The 18,872-nt window shown below is 39.2% G+C and overlaps 1 protein-coding gene across 2 annotated transcripts in view; it reads left to right on the forward strand.

Moving 5' to 3' along the window:
- Positions 1-222: 222 nt before the first annotated feature.
- Positions 223-18,872, forward strand: part of LOC143324402 (anoctamin-9-like) — a 37,209-nt gene continuing 18,559 nt past the window's right edge. The window contains exons 1-7 of one of the 2 annotated variants that reach the window (XM_076736819.1): positions 223-444; positions 6,353-6,418; positions 14,438-14,560; positions 14,674-14,813; positions 16,066-16,115; positions 16,323-16,381; positions 17,628-17,707. In XM_076736819.1, coding sequence (XP_076592934.1) covers positions 424-444; positions 6,353-6,418; positions 14,438-14,560; positions 14,674-14,813; positions 16,066-16,115; positions 16,323-16,381; positions 17,628-17,707 — 539 coding nt within the window. In that variant the 5' untranslated portion in view covers positions 223-423. The remainder of the gene's footprint in view (positions 445-6,352; positions 6,419-14,437; positions 14,561-14,673; positions 14,814-16,065; positions 16,116-16,322; positions 16,382-17,627; positions 17,708-18,872) is intronic. The other variant, XM_076736829.1, reaches the window with a different exon arrangement.

Consider the following 18,872-nt stretch of genomic DNA (forward strand, 5'->3'; position numbering starts at 1 on the left):
GTCTGAAAACATCCACTGGTTTTTACTCTAAAACTGACATCAACAGTAAAAAAAAAAAAAAAAAAAAAAAAAAAAAAAAGTTAAGTACTCCATATTACCGACATTACCGGTGGAACTTGAACGTAACATTACTTGGCCCCCCTCTTGGCGACAGGTGACGTCTGCGGCGCAGGTGATGCGGCACACCTTACCTTACCCGTGTAGACACGCGCACACCAAGACCAGGCATCAGTCGTCTGAAAATATGCGGAAGTCAACCGAGAAGAGTCACTGAGGAGATAAATGTAAATTTAGGTTTGGTTGATTTTAATAATGGAGTGACGTTAATGAGGCCGGACAGAGCTTCAGTAGGGAATATGAATTTCCTTGTTGGATGTAGTTTTCTCTGACGAACTCCACAGAAACACCGCTGCAACTTCCAACATGTTCTACAAGACTGTCGAGGTAAACGCACAAACTCTCTCTCTCTCACTCACACACACACACACACACACACACACACACACACACACACACACACACAGCCGACTCACATCGGCCATCTAAATTCACTTCTGACAGATGTGAGTGTTAGCTAACTGCAGTAAACTGAACAGGGAACAGTGCAGTAAACGTAGAGTGAGTAACGGAACTGCTCAAAACAGCTCGGAACTGTTAAAAAACTAACGTCACTACTAACTAGCTCGTATCCGTCATCATGTTACTAAGTTCATTACTTAAAGTGAAATTTCGAGGTGCTTTAGTATTTTTTTTGTTTTTTTTGCAAGGTCTAGTCTAGTTTATCCCTCCACTCCACTACATGTTAATGTACATTTTACTCTGCTACATGTATTTAGCGTCATTATCACCATCATCAACAGACAAAACATACCTATGATGACCAGTTATCTAATGTGATGCATTTAACTAGCCAACAATCTATGAATATAGTCCAAGTATACTGCTTTCATATATTACTCAGAAAAGAGACAGAAAACTATCAAAGATCAGTTTGGTTGAAGAACTGAACAGAGAAGTTAAAAGAGCAAATACAGAATGCTTCAAAACTCATCATATGCCCAGAACATTTATTTACTTTTTATTCTTTTTCATTTTTCTAGCTCTGACTTTACAATAATTCATACAAAGCAATTTTTGTCTTATTCTATCCCACTCACAATTATAGGGTAAACAAAAAGACAAGTATATATAATAAATATATCAGTAAATATAACTCACAAAATTAAAAGACAAACCACAGTTTAACACCGTTGTTGTTTCAACAGACTCTCTCAGATGTGTCCATTAAATCTAATAGGACTCCAAACTTTGTCAGATTAACTTGGAATTGGCCCTGAATTCTATCTAACTTGTTGATATGGGACAGAGGAGCACAGCCAACTGGACCACATCCATACAGAGAGTGCAGTACACGGATTGGCCTCTCATGTCACTTAATAGGAAAGGTTAAATGTTTAATCAACTAAAAGGAGGACACACAGTTTCTGTGGGTAGACTGTCTCCTGTTAATGTGCTCAAAATTTCAACAACATTTGATCTGACCTGGGAAACACCAAGACAGCACTAAGAGTAAAGGCTCTGCTTTTCAGATTAGACCATAATTACCTGAAAACTTTGAACTGCTAACACAGTTTCTTTCCCAGCAGTCTTCATCAGATTTTCTACTACGCGTGCAACTTCTGTCTAAACAAACCAGAGAATAATGAAAAATAATTAAATAGTGAATCGTCCATCAAAGTTGTTGCTGATTTATTTTCTGTTGCTCATGAATTGATCAGTTGTTGTTTCAGCTCTGAAGCAGACACTGAGTATGAAAAAGAAGAAATATACTGCAGAAGTGAAACTTATTTATCACTGGGAGCAGTCAGGGTCACACCCATGATTAAGGTTCACTGCAGTATATGCGGATCCAGCCGATCCAGAAACTACGCTTATCTGACATGTAAATGGTGTGAGGGCAGTAAAAGGTGGAAAGTGTTGAGCAGAACAAGGCAGAGGCTGAGAGTGGGAGAAAAGACAGGTCTGAACCTGCAGGCTGCTGAATGTCTGTTAGGGAGGAAGACAAGGAATGACAACTGGCCATGATTATATCATATGAATCACAACACACCACGTGAACAGCTGGAGGAATGATTTAAGATTTTACACGTCGACTTGCTCATTGTTGTTTTAAGATAATATTATTCCATTCATCACACAGTGATCAGTGTGGAGACCTTTGTAATTCAACAGCTGAGTTATTGATCCTCCTTAATGAAGCCTATAATGTAGGATCATGTTGTGCTGCGATTGAACTGTAGTGTGTTATACTGACAGGTGTTTCTGTTCTTCAGCCTTCCCTCACTAACTTACTAACTTACTGCTAAATGTATAAAGAAGCCTTCATCGTGTGTTGTTGTGTGCTACTTGAGCTATATTCTATGACGGACAAAAGATACAAGACATGTAGAAGAGCAACGTTGGAAAATGGTAGATATGTGCAGGATATTTAAATTCATATTAAATAGGTCAGTAACTCTATGTAACTTCATAACATGTCAGGTTGCATATAAAAGTCCTCTACAACACTGTTAGGGTATGAGGTTATACTCAATAACATTTACATTTTTTCTGAGTGCGGCATGTCTGTTGTTTAGGCAAAATCTGCACATAATTTCAACCAGTTTCACGTGAGTGGTTGTGCCATAGACCTGCTGTCAACCCTGGGTCGATGAAACGTTTGCGGGGACATGTCAGGATATAGAAATTAAGTTAATATGTTGAAGACTGCACATTGACATGACATCTATGTTGTGATTTGATGTTGAAGACTGCAGGCAAGATGGCGTCGATGTTACAACCTGACGTTGGTTCAATTTTAATTTTGGCTATATGTTTCAATCCCCTGACCATGTCTAGGTTCAGATGTGGTTTCAAATTTTTTACCATGGCAAAATGTTTGCTTGATGTTATGCTAATTAGATTACAACCTATTACATCATTTACTACGTTTACATGCAGTCAAAAACCCTTTCATAACTGGAATATCAGCAATAACCCGGTTGCACATGGCCATGTAAGCACCTTGATTTTTAAAAACCCGAATATGACCCCTGGGTTACTCCTTTTCAAACCCGAATATTTGGCCATGTATACGCCTATCTGAATATCCCCATCGAACGGAACATCAATTTGTGTTCTGCGCATGTTCTATTCGCAAGGAATCTTGGTCTTTTGAGGGCAGGAACTACTTGTTGAAAACATGGCGAAACAGAGGACACCACACTTTTGGAGCGAGGAGGAGACAAGTCACTTCATAAATGTGGTGAAAGACATGAATATCATGTCTTTTGTAGACGGTAGAAAGTACCGGGATAGCGAGATATACAAGAAGTTGCGCGACAAGTTACGCTACCTTAAGCTGAAATGACGCGCATTGCGTCAGGACGTTCTCCTGTGTCAACACGTTGTCCGTGCTTCGCTGTTTTGATCGGGATATCCCAATTGATAAAATTACCATTTAACCCTGTTTGCTCACGCATGTAAACAGGTTATTCCGAATGTTTCAGAAACCGGAATATTGACCATAACCCGAATATTGACTGCATGTAAACGTAGTCTGTGGCAGGGGCGTCCAATTACACAGTGGGCCAAAATTAAAAAATTGTTCCAAGTCAAGGCCGGACTGGTTCAATGTTTATTGAAAACTGACTGAAATGACCATATTGTATATATTGAACCTGGAACTAACACAGCCTATAAGTTACTGCCTATAAAACAACATTAATCATTACACTAGAATATTTCCCCCCAGCGGGAAATTTTGAGAGTGATACAGTGCGCAAACGCCGGGGTGTGTGGCTAGTGCTATAGAGGTCAGTGTCCAGTACTAAAGACAGAACACTGACCTCTATAGCACTGCAGTGCTATTAAAAAGGCACACAGAAACACACACATCTCAGCTGTGTGTGTTTGTGTTTGTGTTTGTATTAGTAAACACCACAGACAACACTGCATGAGATGAGAGGGTCTACTGGGCCACATTTGAGGATTTTAACCCTGGTTACATGTGTGTTGGCGTTTGTGTGTGTCTCTGTGTGTGTGTGTGTATCTCTAATCACATGAAGCTTCATATGTGTGTTTGGGTGTGTGGGAGAGGAGTGTTTAGAGAAGTACTGAGGCTCAGAGGTTGTCACGGCAACTTGAGCTGGTTGCCATTGACGATAGGGGCCCCCCAGGCAGACAGACAGGGGCAGACGGAAAAGCGGAGAAAAAGAGCCATTTTCTGCCTCTGCACTGTTCTCACATTTGGGCTTATCCTGAGAGAACGGTAGCTCCTATCAGAAAAAAACACAGACCATCATCGCCGTAAGGACTTCCTGAACGCTTTGGTGTGCTTTTGGTGTTTCTACACAAAATATTTTGCAGACACTTGTGAGTTTAAAACAGGGATCCGTTCTGCTTCTCTCAGAAAATCTCTGTATTGGAGTCAATGAGGAGACAGACGTTGCTGCACTTAGAGGCTGCTAATTCAAATTCTGTAAGTCTCTCTGATTTTTTGAGCACATTGTTAGAGACAGAACAAATTTGTCTACAAATGTGGAAAAAGTCATGCGTCTGGAGCGTAAATTGTGGCTGGGAGGAGTGTGGAAAGACAAAAAATTTGGAGTTTTTTTAGGCTTTCTCCCACTCTGACCGATGACATCACACACTCTAACACGAACATTCCGTGCAATACACACCCATTATAATCTCAAAATTTCTCTAAAATTGATCATGGTCATTGAACAGTGATTGATCAAAAACTATATGACCTATCAAAATGTGTAATAATACACCAATACACAAGACTTGTGTCTACGTTTTAAAGTTGGAATGGCGTCTCTAGGTGAATGTATGCCCGGGCAGTAGTCCTTTGAAAAAGGTCGAATTTTTTTCACTTTTTCGCCTCGTCCCGATCAAGCCGCACGTTTTGGTGTAACGTGCCTGGGTGCTCGCTATCGTTTTTGATGAGTAGCGAATCGAAATTTGTACAGAAGATGAACAATAATAATTAGAAGAAGAAACGCGCAGAATAACAAGAGTGTTCAGTGCTTTGCACTGAATCACTAATGAATGAAAAATCAGTTGCATTCATTTCTTATGGCTTTATCTGCAGCTTTCCACAGTAATTTCAGATGAAAACATTTTCCCACAGGCCAACAACAGCCAAAAAATAATTTCCTTGAAACATAAACCAAACATGCCCAAAGAGTGCAAAAAGTCAACATATATTAAACCTGAGTGTGCCGCTCTCTGATGCACTCTAAGCCAGATACTTGCACCTGGAACTAACACAGCTTATAAGACCGTTTCTATCTATAAACAACAACATTAAACATTAAATACAAGAAAAATCAGTTGCATTCATTTCTTCTGGCTCTTTATGCAGCTTTTCCAGAGTAAGTTACCTGTTACGGTGCTTCGTTTCATAGTGTGCTCTTACGCTGTATTCTTTCATGACAGCCACACTGTCTCCGCACAGAAGACAATCAGCTTTGTCCTTCATCTGTGAACACATACTCTGCCTCACACCTGCCTTGAAAACCCCTGTTTTCAAAGTCCACCTTGATTTTGAGGTCAGTTATGGTTGACTATGTAAACTTGCCACCGTTGGAACAGTGGTTAAATAACCAGTGAAACAAGCCAGAGCTTAACCATGTGTGTGAACACATGCATACACAACATAGGTATGGTCCGGTACTTAAACAAATAGCTCCAATTTAACTGTTACTGAGCATCAACAGACTACCTCTGGATGAGTTTCCCAATGATGGAGCCTTAGAGGTCTTCAAAAAAACAAGAAAAATAAGTGCTAAATTAAACACTGCAGTTCTTGGCATCAGTAATGTGCGTTATACAGCAATATTTACCACAGTTTGCTAACATTAGATGACGTACATAACATCCACCATAATAAATCTGGTCATACCAGACAAGATGAAACTGTAGTAGTAAACATGTGAGTGACCTGAAATGACTGTTTTATCAACTATAAATTTAAGTTTTTATTTGTAAGACGAATAATGTGTCAAGTTACACAGTCTAAATGTACAGGAGCAAAATGAGACAGGATTTAAATACAAATTCTATCTTATTGCTTGACTGGTCCAAAATGTATTACAGATCATAAAGTCAATATAATAAAACAACATGATGGTACAGTACTGTGTGTAGTTTTAATGCTAATCTTCTTGGTGTGTGTGTGTGTGTGTGTGTGTGTGTGTGTGCCCGCGTGCGTGCGTGTGTGTGTGTGTGTGTGTGTGTGTGTGTGTGTGTGTGTGTGCGTGCGTGCATGCGCACGTACCTGTGTGCGGGTGTATGGGTGATAAAGGAAAACATGGAGCTGGGGGACAGACAGAAGGACAGTTACAACACTGAGCCTTTACTTCCTTTCATGGTAAGAATCTCTCCTTCTCTCATCTGAGCTTTTCATACATGAACCAGATAACTATAGACAGACCTCATCAGTATCATGCATGGAGAACATATCTGCTCATATGAAAGGATTCATTGACTCTGTTGAACAGATAAACCTGTGTGCCATGAGACAGGAACACATACCAAGTTTTAAGTTAAATGTCCCCTCTGTCACCATTCCAGATAGAACAGTGAACCTGTCAGCTGTCTCATTTGCTTGTTGTAAAAAAAACACTAATGTGTACCATAACTGGAGCTCAGTATTTCTTACCATTAACTGGGTCTGTTTGTCATGTGCTCATTGCTGTAACTCTGAATAACAGCACATGATCTGGGTTTTACTTTGCTGAGTAAAATCTGAAAGACCTGAAATTTGGAATATGGATCCACATCGATTGTAATAGCATGTCAACAGGTGTTACTCAGAGCTGGTGTAGTAACCTGCACCTGCTTCTTTGGACACAACTCAGCTGACTCATTTGATGAGTGGGTGACTAGCTTACTAGCTCACAAGACTCAACATGTGGATAAGACAGGTGTATAGTTGTTGCAGAGCCTCTTGTCTTTGTGTTCAGCTGAGGCGTTGGACTGCTGACTGTTATCAGTCCTTCAACATGTCAGACATCACAGACTGATGTTCAAAGAAAATGCCATCAAAACCACTTTATCTGAATTTCACAGAATGTGGGAATATGTGGATGTTTGAGCACAGTTTATTTACATCCAAACTTAAAGGATGGGTAATTCCCTTTTTGTGTAAGTGTCCCTCCACTGCCCCCTAAAGTTTTGTAAATTTGGAAGATAACCACTCGATGTGTGTAAGTGAGATTCTTGAAGTCTCACAGTAACTTTATATAAACTGTAGAATAAATAAATATATATGTGTGTATATATATATATATATATGTGTGTGTGTGTGTGTGTGTGTGTGTGTGTGTGTGTGTGTGTATGTATATATATATGTATATATGTATATGTATATATGTGTATATATATGTATATGTATATATGGGTGTGTGTGTGTGTGTGTGTGTGTGTGTCACACGCAATCAAACAGACTGTTGTGTTAAGGCAAACTTGAGAAATTCTGAACTGGTCCTTTATAGGTATAGTTCAACATTTTGGCAAATTTCACTCACATGTCTGTGTGCTAAGTACAGAGCTGGAGTCAGGGGCAACTATCTTAGCATAAATAATGAAAGATAGACTGTATAAAACATGGACATAGTCTCCATAATGTCACCAATATGTTTCTGAAGAGCCTTTGCAAAGTTTAGTGACAGTGGCTCTGGCCTGTCGGCATCTTGGCAGTGTCTGACTCCTTTCTAATCCAGAATGGACAAAGAGGTTGAGCATGGGTGGAGCTGAGGTGGGCCAAATGAAGACTGGTTGCTGAAACCAAGAGGCTAGCTGTGCCTTTTTTTTTTAATCCTAACCCTAACCCTTTATTGGAAGTTTGCAGTTTATAGATTACAGAACATAAGAAATAATAATTTAATTAGTTTAATTAATCAAAAGAGTGACACCAAGAAGAAAAATAAATACATAACAAACATAAAACAACCTCATTCAGATGGAAACAAATGAGGAAATTAGGGGTGGGACTCGATTAAAAAAAATTAATCTAATTAATTAGAGGCTTTGTGATTAATTAATCTCAATTAATCGCAGTTTAATGGTATAACAATATTTGCCACAAGAAGCCACATTTTGCTTCATTTGCTCCAGTGTGGGCTGCCGGCGCCGCTTGCTCGTACTTGGATCAGGACTGCTAGCACTAACAGCTCCAGCGGTTTCTGTGCTCGCTGCAACATGCTTTGCATTCAGGTGGTACCGTTGGTTTGATGTGCTTCGGTGGTAGGCAAATTCTTTTTTGCACAATTTGCACAAAACCACGCTCTTATCTTGGACTTGGGGCAGCCAAGTATCCCAGAATGCATTTCGTAGCAGGGTGATTCTCTTAATTCGGTGCACATTGATTTCTCTGGTTACTGAAAAATATACCACAAAAAACTGTGTTTCTGAGCATTGCATCTGATGAAGGACTGTTTGAACCTCTGAGAAACTATGTTTTCCCACCTTTGGCATGAAATCTAAAAAATTATTAGGAATTTCTTTGTCACTTAGGTTGTTTTAAATTCAACCCCATAACGGGACAATTTGATCCCTGTATAAGTATAATTCCAAAACATTTTCTAAGTTATTCTTCTAGTGTCTTGGTAATCACCTGTCCCTTTTGTAAAATAACTTATTGTAAGTATATTTTAATTGATTCTAAATAATAATAATTTGACTGTCAAGGAAGATATTGCAACTTAATGTACAAGCTGTCTTCATAAATCATGAAAATATACTTAAAAATGAACATTAGATTAGGTTTTCGTATATTTTCTACTTGTCCTCTAAACTTTGCATACAGTTCAATAAACATTTATCTAATATTTGTTATTATTATCAAAAAATGTATGATATTGTATCAAGTAACAGGGTTGAACACACTGTAACAGGGCTGAATGAATGACAACATTTAATCAAACTGAAATTGATTTTAATTCATTAAAACAAACAAGAGGAAAAAAACCAAATCATTAGGTACATAATATTTAACATTGTTTAAAAATAACATCACATTTAGAACGGATCTGTCCTATGAGAAGAAAAAATGAAGAACAACAGCACAGGCTGAAAGCTGCATACAAAATCTCACTGGAATCTGTTTAACAATGCAACAATTAACATGACAACACAGTTACACTCTTTACTATAAACGTTAACATTAAAATAATTTCAAATGTTCTTCACAGGCTTTAATAAAATGAATCTGTCATCTGCAGTATTAGCAGTAAAAAAAAAAGTACATTGCTGTCTGCTCTAAAATCTGGAAATTGAGCGTTCACTAAACTCTGAACTAATAAGTTTGATGAATGAATATGAATGTTGATGGTCTCTTGTTTATCTGATCTGTTGTTCCTGCTATTTATGGTTCTTTCATCATTTAGTCAAACAGTCTTGCCCAGATCTCTTTCTGAATTTGCATGTGATGTGAATCACGTCCTGTCACGGGCTGAGGAGGCGGGATGAGCTCAAGCACATCATCAAATGGATACCACAGTGCATCCTCTTGTAGGGGCCAAAAGAACCTGTTTTTGGTTATTCCGGCATGGTGCATGCATTTCACTTGAACGTCAGTTTCATCTGTGGCAAGGATTATTCCTGGGTACAGTGCTTTATCATAAGTGAGCACACACCATGTCTGAATTCACTATTCAAAACAGTAAACTATGGCTCCCTTCCTACAAATGTGCATTTCTTAGGAGCTACTATAAAATCAGATTGATCATGTATAAAGCTGTGTATATAGCAGTGTTTTTTAAACAAGCTATCATAATTAAAACCAGACACTATTTCTAACCACATATTTCCCTCACCGTGAGGACCCTGGTCTGGCTTGTTCTGCATCTTGAATCTCACTGTCACCGTAACAATGATTCAACCCCGTAACAGTGTTTTTTGTTACGGGGTTGAATGTTACGGGGTTGAAGATTTGAGCTAAAAGTAGCCATAAGTCCACATAAGCTAGGGTATGGAGCAACATATGGCATGAGGAAAACAAGAAATTAATATATTTTTCCAAAACAATAGTAAATATCATTTATGCATGTAACAGTGTTGAAAGGTTGAGCTTGACGATGCCAATCTGACGATAAATATAATGAAATATAGGCAAAAAAAGTATGCTAACACTTACCTCGCTTTACAGTTTGAGTGGGAAAAGACTTGAGTGATGTCACTTCCTGGGTGCTGAGGAAGTTGGACTGAACCATTATTTTAAAAAATGGGAGGATTGGTATGCTGTTACGGGGTTGAACGAAACTGGGGGACATGCTTAAATAGTGCTATTTTATAAATAATTCATGTATTTTTCTTATATATCTTTGATTTAGGTGAAAGTAGACAGGGAAATGATTATATTAGCAGAAAAATCTTGAGATTACTGGCTCTTTTCATTTGTTTTATATTCAGTGAAACAATAACTTTGGTCAGTGGGGACATGCCCATTTGGCTGACCTCTAAGCCTCAGCAACCCATAACATTTTTCAAAACATAATTTTTAGAATATGTTAGTGTCTTATAATGCAAAGACACATGAATCTTTCCATTTCTTGATTTAACATGCATTTTGTGGTTTACTTTATATGAAAATCTTTGAGGTAAACATGTGGGACACAAAGGGCACCGAATTCAGAGAATCACCCAGCAATGATAGCGGAGGAGAGGACTCACAACTGTAAAGTTACAAGTTTCGAAATACTACTGTTGTAGTAGTATGAAATGTGGTTTTAAGATTATTTTATGTGAGAAAGTGGATGTTAAAACTTAAAATCTGTGGTCGATTCATCATGATAGCGCGTAGTTTAAAATTTGCTCCAAAGTCTTCGGAGATAACCGGCAGACGAGCTGCGATGGTGACGTCATCAAGTATGCTGCCGTCCCTATTGCAGAATGACTGTCCTGCGTCCTCCCATCCTGGAGACCTGGTACTCCCAGGTCGAACTTGCTAAGTCCGAACTGCCAAGTGCTCTGACGCGTCTTGTGCATCAGTGTGATCGGTGGACCAGGAACTCGTGCACTTACAAACGTTCCGTGTTGTCTGGAGTGCAAACTGCGATTAAATGCGTTAATTTTTTTGACGCGTTTATTTTTATTTTTTTGTAATTAATTAATCGTAATTAACGCGTTAAAGTCCCACCCCTAGAGGAAATAAATAAATAAATAAATAAATAAATAAATAAGAGGTTTGCCCTTCATCTTTCTAAAATAACTCTTAGTTGAAGTGCTACAGTGCTGCTCCAAACCACAAGAGAATGAGGCCTATCTGTTATTTGGATTAGGTTGTCATTGTAGATAAGAAAGGGCCTCCAGATGCTTTCAAATGTACTTGAGTTACTATCAACATTTTTGTCAGTAAATATATTTCTAATGGGTCTATTGAAATGAATTTTTCACCAGATGCCAGTAACAACCCAAGTAATTAAGTTCTGTGAATGAAAGTGGAATGACACAGGCAAGAAGTATTGAACACATGAAGAAGAGGAGGTGCAAAAAGGCAGCGAAAACCAAGAAACCAGCTGAAATCTGTCAGTATTGAGAACGCAATCCTGCCCCCCAGTGCAAATTAATATCAGCTGGTTTAATCCTCATTGATGGCCTATGAAAAGGTTTCTCATTACCAAGTGTCACACAAGAAACATCTCATGATGGGTAAAAGCAAAGACCTTCGCAACCTCATTGTTGCAAAACATAGTGATGGCATTGGCTATCAGGAAGTGGAAAGAACATCATTTCACCTGACAAAGGAGTCAAAAGAATAATCCGAAGAGTTGTCCAAGAGCCAAGGACCACTTGTAGAGAGCTTCAGAAAGACCTGGAAGCAGCAGGTATACTTGTTTCAAAGAACACAATAAGTAATGCACTCAACCGCCATAGTCTCTATGCACGCTCACCATGCAAGACTCCACTACGGAAGAAAAAAAAGTGTCGAAACTCATTTGAATTTTGCTGCACAATGTTTGGACAAGCTGGTGAAATACTTGGAGAACATAGTCTGGTCAGATGAGACCAAAATGGAAATTTTTGGATGTCACAGCACACACCATGTTTGGAGGAGAAATGGCACTGCACATCATCCCAAAATACCATACCAACAGTGAAGTTTGGAGGTGGGAACATCATGGTGTGGGGTTGTTTTTCAGCACATGTTACTGGCAGACTTCATACATAATTGAAGGAAGAGTGAATGGAGAAATGTACATTCTTGATAATAATCTGCTGCCATCCACCAGGATGCTGAAGCTGAAGCGAAGGTGGGCATTTCAGCAAGACAATGATCCTAAACACACAGTCAAGGAAACTCTCAGTTGGTTTCAAAGAAAGGAAATAAAGCTGCTAGAGTGGCCCAGTCAATCACCTGACTTTAATCTGATTGAAAATCTGTGGAAAGAACTGAAGATCAGAGTTCATACAAGAGGCCCCCAGACCCTTCAAGATTTGAAGAGAGTTTGTGTGGAAGAATGGGCCAAAATCACACCTGAGCAATACATGTGATTAGTTTCTTCATGCAGGAGGCGTCTTGAAACTGTCATTACCAACAAAGGCTTTTCTACCAATTATGAAATCATTTTCGGTTCACGTGTTCAATACTTTTTGCCTGTGTCATTGCACTTTATTCCACATAACCTAATTTATGGACTCATTTGTTTTGATTTCTTAGTATTTGTAGATTACTTGGGTTGTTACTGACATCTGGTGAAAAATTCATATAGCCCCATTAGAAATATGTTTACTGACAAAAATGTTGATGCGTTCAATACTTATTTTCCCCACTGTATATACAATAAAGAAGAATAAGGAGGAGAATAAAACTAAGAGAAAAGAATGTTCTTAAAAAATAAAACTAAGTATATAAACATAGAATAGCAGCAATTCTTAAAATATAACAAAGTATATAGCTATACAATGGTAGTGCAAATGATATGTAAACATTGAATTATTGGTGTGAAGGCTCGTGGCAGGAATGATTTCCTGAAGCGGTCCTTGTGACAGCAGAGCTGGAGCATTCTACTGGAGAAAGAGCTCCGCTGTCTGTCCACGAGTCGGTGAAGAGGATGTTCAGGGTTATCCATGATGGATAACAGTCCAGTGTCCTCCTCTCCACCACCTCCTCAAAAGTGTCTAGTTTGCAACTAATAATGGAGCCGGCCTTCCTAATCAGTTTGTTCAGTCTGTTGGTGTCGCCGGCTCAGATGCTGCTCCCCCAGTGTACTGCAGCAAAGAAGAGTGCACTGGCAACAACAGACTGGTAGAAGATCTCCAGCATCTTGCTGCACACGTTGAATGACCTGAACCTCCTCAGGAAATAGAGTCTGCTCATTCCCTTCTTGTAGACAGTGTTGATGTTAGTTTTCCAGTTCAGTCTGTTGTCGAGGTGCACTCTGAGGTATTTGTAATCCTCCACCACTGTGACATTCTCCTCCAGAATGCACAGTGGTTGTGTGGTCATCCTGTTCTTTCTGAAATCAATCACCATCTCCTTGGTCTTGGCTATGTTAAGCAGCAGGTGATTTCTACCAGACCATTCCACAAAATCGTCTACCACTGCTCTGTGTTCCTTCTCTTGTTCATCCTTTATACACCCCACCACTGCTGAGTCATCCAAAAAACTATTGTAGGTGGTACAATGAGGAGTTGTACTGGAAGTCTGAGGTCTACAAGGTGAAAAGAAAAGGAGACAAAACAGTCCTCTGTGTCATTCCTGTACTACTTTCCACGGTGTCAGAGAGAGACCATGAGAGAAAGCTTGAGTCATGGTTGTCTTTCAGTTCTGGTTCAGTTCATGTTCAAGACAAACAAACTAATAGGCATAAACATGAGAAGAACTCATTAATTGGACAGTTTTGATGATGCCATTCTGCATTATCAGCACATTCCATTCAGGTGACTGACAGCAAGTCAGGGTGCACTTTAATGCGTAAATAATGATATATGGGATATGTAACTTGTCTCATATATCAATTATGAGATCATATCCAGAACCGTTCACAACCAGCAGATTAATTTATTAGTAGTTTATAACTTTTGAAATCATGTTAAAAGCACAGATCCACAGTCAACGAATCATGTGTTTTTCCCACTTACTTTCACATCACAAATAAACCACCAGAGTCCACTTGAAACTGGACTAAGACCCACTTTTTCAAGTCTGGTTGTTTGATGACCACTTTCACAAGAGGCTTAGGCTGTGTAACGATGTAGCAGTGGTTTGTAACCCCGATTTCACCAAAACCAGTGATTTTTCTCCAATCCACTGCACTCTGAAAAAAAAGTTCAGGTCACCATTAAAAGCTGGGGTTGAAATGTCTTTGACATACTTTGTATGAGCTGGACATACAATACTTGTTTTGAGATGAGCTAAACAATATGGAAATATTTATTTGAACAGCCCCCCCAGAGGACATTCGACTATGTCCTCGTGGCCCACAAGGTGGACGATGACATGGACCAGAGGGTGCAGAGACAGAGAGCCTTCATCCAGCAGCTTGAAAAGAAAAATATCACCGTCACCGTGAGTCTGCTTCCTTCATTGTGCCACATTTCTTCTAAACACCCTGACCTAATGCTTGATGTAATATGGTGGGAATGATTTTATGAATACAAGAAAACGTGTGTGTGTGTTAGAGGATCATCCATGATGACAAAGTGTTTTTCGGCCTCCGTGCTCCATGTGAGATGTTTCAAGACTACAAGTACCTTCTCAAAGTCTCTGACTCCTGCAACTGGTGTGGGGATGTGAGGGGCAGCGTCACCCAGGCTACGAGGTAAAACACATACACATATACACTCAAGGGCATCCACAACTGCTCTATTTTAGCAGTCATGAACAAATCTGAAAAAAGTAGTCAAGTAGTTGATTAATTTTATTGATTAATTTAATTTAATTAATTTAATTTATTGAGATTTATTTTTCCACCGAATAACAATGATCAGTACTCATCAAAAAGGTCTGAAATACAACCAGTAAATGGTTAACTATTGTAGGCGTGACCAACCTGGGTGTTGGTGAAATAGCAGAGTCCTTGATTGGCTCTGAGATGCTTTTTACAAATGAGTCAAATACAAATTGAACTAAACCACCAGCAAGCTTGTCTGAGGTGACGACAGTGTTAGACTGTAGCAACAGCGTGACTGTTATCCCGACCGCATTTTCGCAAGGATAAATGCAGTCTTCTCTAAATGCCTTAAACTGTAATAATTATTGTTGCCTGCCCTGATGAAGTATTTTCACACTGTTGATTGTTGAACATTGGGACATACAGAAAAAATTCTTTCTGCCTCTTGCTCTCGTTGAATGTCAGCTGCTTTAGCAGAATGTAGTTCAGTTGTACAGTTTGTAGTTCCAGGAAACTGGTCTGACAGTTGCTGTGCTGTTTCAGGAGAGAAGAGCAGCTGTGTAGTTATCTTTCATGTGAAGCAATGACAGCAACAGAAAGCACAACATCAACATTATTATTTAATGCTGATTTAAAGCATTACTGATTGGAGAGTGTTTCATTCAAATAGTTTACTTCCATTTTAAGCATTATTATTTTATTAAGGCATAGTTAGTATCTTGGTTTGTTTATTTAGTTTTCTCTTGTTTATAAAATTACCAGACTATCTGATAAGATAAGATAAGACTTTATTGATCCCTCACTGGGGAATTTAAGTCGTTACAGCCAGCAAGTTGCAAAAAGCAAAAAAAACAGTGGCACAGAAGGATCAAGATAGATCCTCTCCTTCACCTGTTTGTTTCTCTCTACCTCGTGTTTGTTCCTCTCCTCCTTGTGTTTGTTCCTCTCCTCCACCTGTTTGATCCTCTCCTCCTCATGTTTGTTCCTCTCCTCAACTTGCTGCAAGGGGAGCAGAACTTAAGATTCATGGACAGATGGCACTGACTGATTTAGGATACAGGATGTATGTGTATGCCACATACCAACAGCTGTACAGTCAAAAACATTATGTTATATAAACCTATTCATTCTGATCCTGCAGATACAATGTTTCACTTTTTACTTTTTGTTGTTTCCCCAGGATCCGAATTGTCAATTTTATCCTTCATCAGACTTTCATCAACACAGGAGGTGAGTGTGATTATTTTAATAGAATTTGATACTGTCATCTAAGGCTTTGTAGACCTTACATACAGCAAACATGAAAACGTATCATCCACACAGAGCTTTAACAGGCAGTCATGAATATTGATTATCGATATAACAGATATGTAACATCTTGTATTATGGAACAAATGGCAGCCTTTCATGCAGATATGTTCTGTTTTATTCTGTCAGAGAACCTGAAGGAACTGTTGATGAAAGATGTGTTTGAGACCATGTTCTGTCTGCATGAGGTGAGTCAATCTTTGATGGATCTCTTCAAATTACTCTGCGCAATGAAGTTTTTTCTGACATGACATGAAGCAATCTGCTAGAGAGAACACATTTTACTATAGTGAACTATAGAAACACTCAGTCCACTGTCCACTACAGTGACATTACAGTGGAGTTTCTTCCCTCACAAATGGAATTTCACTGTTTCACTGTGTTCCGTCATCAAGTTATTAACATTAATAAGTGACAGCTAAAATGAAAAGTTGCTTCCTTCGCCAAGGTCTTGTAAAAACTGAGCTGTGGACCCACACACAGTATACCCAATTTTGTCAATTTACTAAAGCTATAAAAGTCTGTCATCCACTATGTATGGGATGGAGGATGTGTCTCCTTTCAATCAAGAAGAATCCTGTGCCTTGTAATGAAATTACACAAGAGTAAGTAATGTCACCAGGTCTCAGCCATGGCTTAGAAGGGGTCATCAACAGGGGCAACACCAAACCAAATCTGTTTATATAAACCGGCAGACAGGGAGGCAGCATACTGTATTCGAACTCTAGCTCTGCAATGCAAGAGGTCAATTTAGAGAGCTTTTTTGTGTGCTGTTTGTTCATAAGACATAATGTAATCCTCAGGTACCCCCCAGACATTCGCAGCCAATATTCATAGGGTGGCATTCATACTGACTAAAAACTCTATCTAAATCAGAAATTCTACAAAGGTACTGGAAGAAAGGGGGGATGAAAGTTGGATATTCCCATCAGTGTGAGTGCCATCCAGCATCACAGGTGTGTGATCATAATTGATACATAAGCACAGTTTGCGGACAGATTGGAGGAAAAATGTGTAAAAATGGCAAACGCATGAAAGGGTCAATGGCTTGACACTGTAGTTAAAAAGTAATATAATACACTGTGGTCATAAATTCACAGCTGTGTCCTCAGGGTTTTAAAGAGTTTGACAAGAGTGTGAGCTGTGTTTTCTACATTTAGCAAAGATGAGCATGTCATGAAAAACACAACAGTCACAGGGTTACTCTAAATATAACCCAGTAAAAAGGTGATGGTCTGTCTGTTGGTTCTTCTCTGCCACAAAGCCATGAATGTTTCTCTCTGCTATTGACATCAAGTAAGAATGGTGAAGGTGAAATATTTATCCACACTTTGAAATACACTTTTGCCCAAATGTTGTGATGTTGATGTGAAATGTGTTCAGTGTGTTAGCATACAAGATGAAATCCTGGTGTCTATATATTGATTTTTTCAGAGGAAGAAGCAGAAACAGCTGAAAAAGAAGTGGGCTCGATGGTCGGGTCTGTTTACGGGCCAACCAGTCTACGACGTCAAGTCAGTCTGTAACTCTCTGTAACTGTCTATATGTGTGTCTGTATCTATATTTCACTTTCTTTCTGTGTCTGCCTAACTGTATGTATACATGTATGTGTCTGTAACTGTTTCTGTATCTGTGTGCAACTGTTAAACTGTAGCTGTCTGTCTGTCATTGTTAAGGATGTTAGCATAATGGATTAAGGAAAGCAGAATATAAAACCTGTTGCATTTTTTTGAACCAGGTGTTTTAAAACTGAAGATACTGTGTGATGTGAAAGGGACAGGTACATGCAGATCTTTTAAAAACAGCAGTTATTGTGTCTGGCTGCTGATTTGCCCACTTACCATACAGTCAGCAGTTGGACCTGCAGCAGTGGCTGTGACACCCAGCTCAGATGTTTAAACATCCATAAGTCTGCTTAGGAATCTTCTTATAAAAAAACACTACTCATAAAAGCAGAATTGCCTTTCTATCGGTTTTTCTTAAGCATCAAAGTAATCCAGTGACAGCTGTCTGTTCATCCATGGGTACATTGCAAACAAGACCTGCTAATAGCTCATTCATCCCTTCCATCCGTCCATTGGTCCATTTTCCGCTGCTTATCTGCGGTAAGGCAGTGCAAATGTCCCTCTCTTCAGCAACGCTTGTTGCTGTTGGTGTTTCCAAGCCATATGAGATGAACCTACCCTGAGGTCTCCTACCAGTTGGACATGCCGAGAAAACCTCCAAAGAAAGGTGTCTGGGAGATATTTTGATCAGATGTCCGAACCACCTCTACTGGCTTCTTTCAACTTGAAGCAGCAGTGGCTCTACTCTGAGCTCTCTCCAGATGACTTAGCTTCTTACCCTATCTCTGAGGGTCAGTCAAGCCACTCTACAGAGGAAACACATTTCTGACACTTGTTTTCACAATTTAATTCTTTCAGTCACTACCCAAAGGGCATGACCATAGATGAGAGTTGAGTCAGATTTGCATTTTATATGGTCAGTCAGGTCTGAGTTGGGTGCCTATCTGCTACCACAAGTCCATGATCTCTTTAACATTATGTGTAATATTTGAGTGGATCCAAAAAGACCTGGCCTGACCTGTGTGTGTGTGTGTGTGTGTGTGTGTACAGAATGTTACCTTGATTACACAATACATTTAGGAAAATTGGCACCATTAAAAGTGTGGCGAGTTCG

The sequence above is a fragment of the Chaetodon auriga genome, chromosome 1, assembly GCF_051107435.1.
Source record: "Chaetodon auriga isolate fChaAug3 chromosome 1, fChaAug3.hap1, whole genome shotgun sequence".
Taxonomy (NCBI): domain Eukaryota; kingdom Metazoa; phylum Chordata; class Actinopteri; order Chaetodontiformes; family Chaetodontidae; genus Chaetodon; species Chaetodon auriga.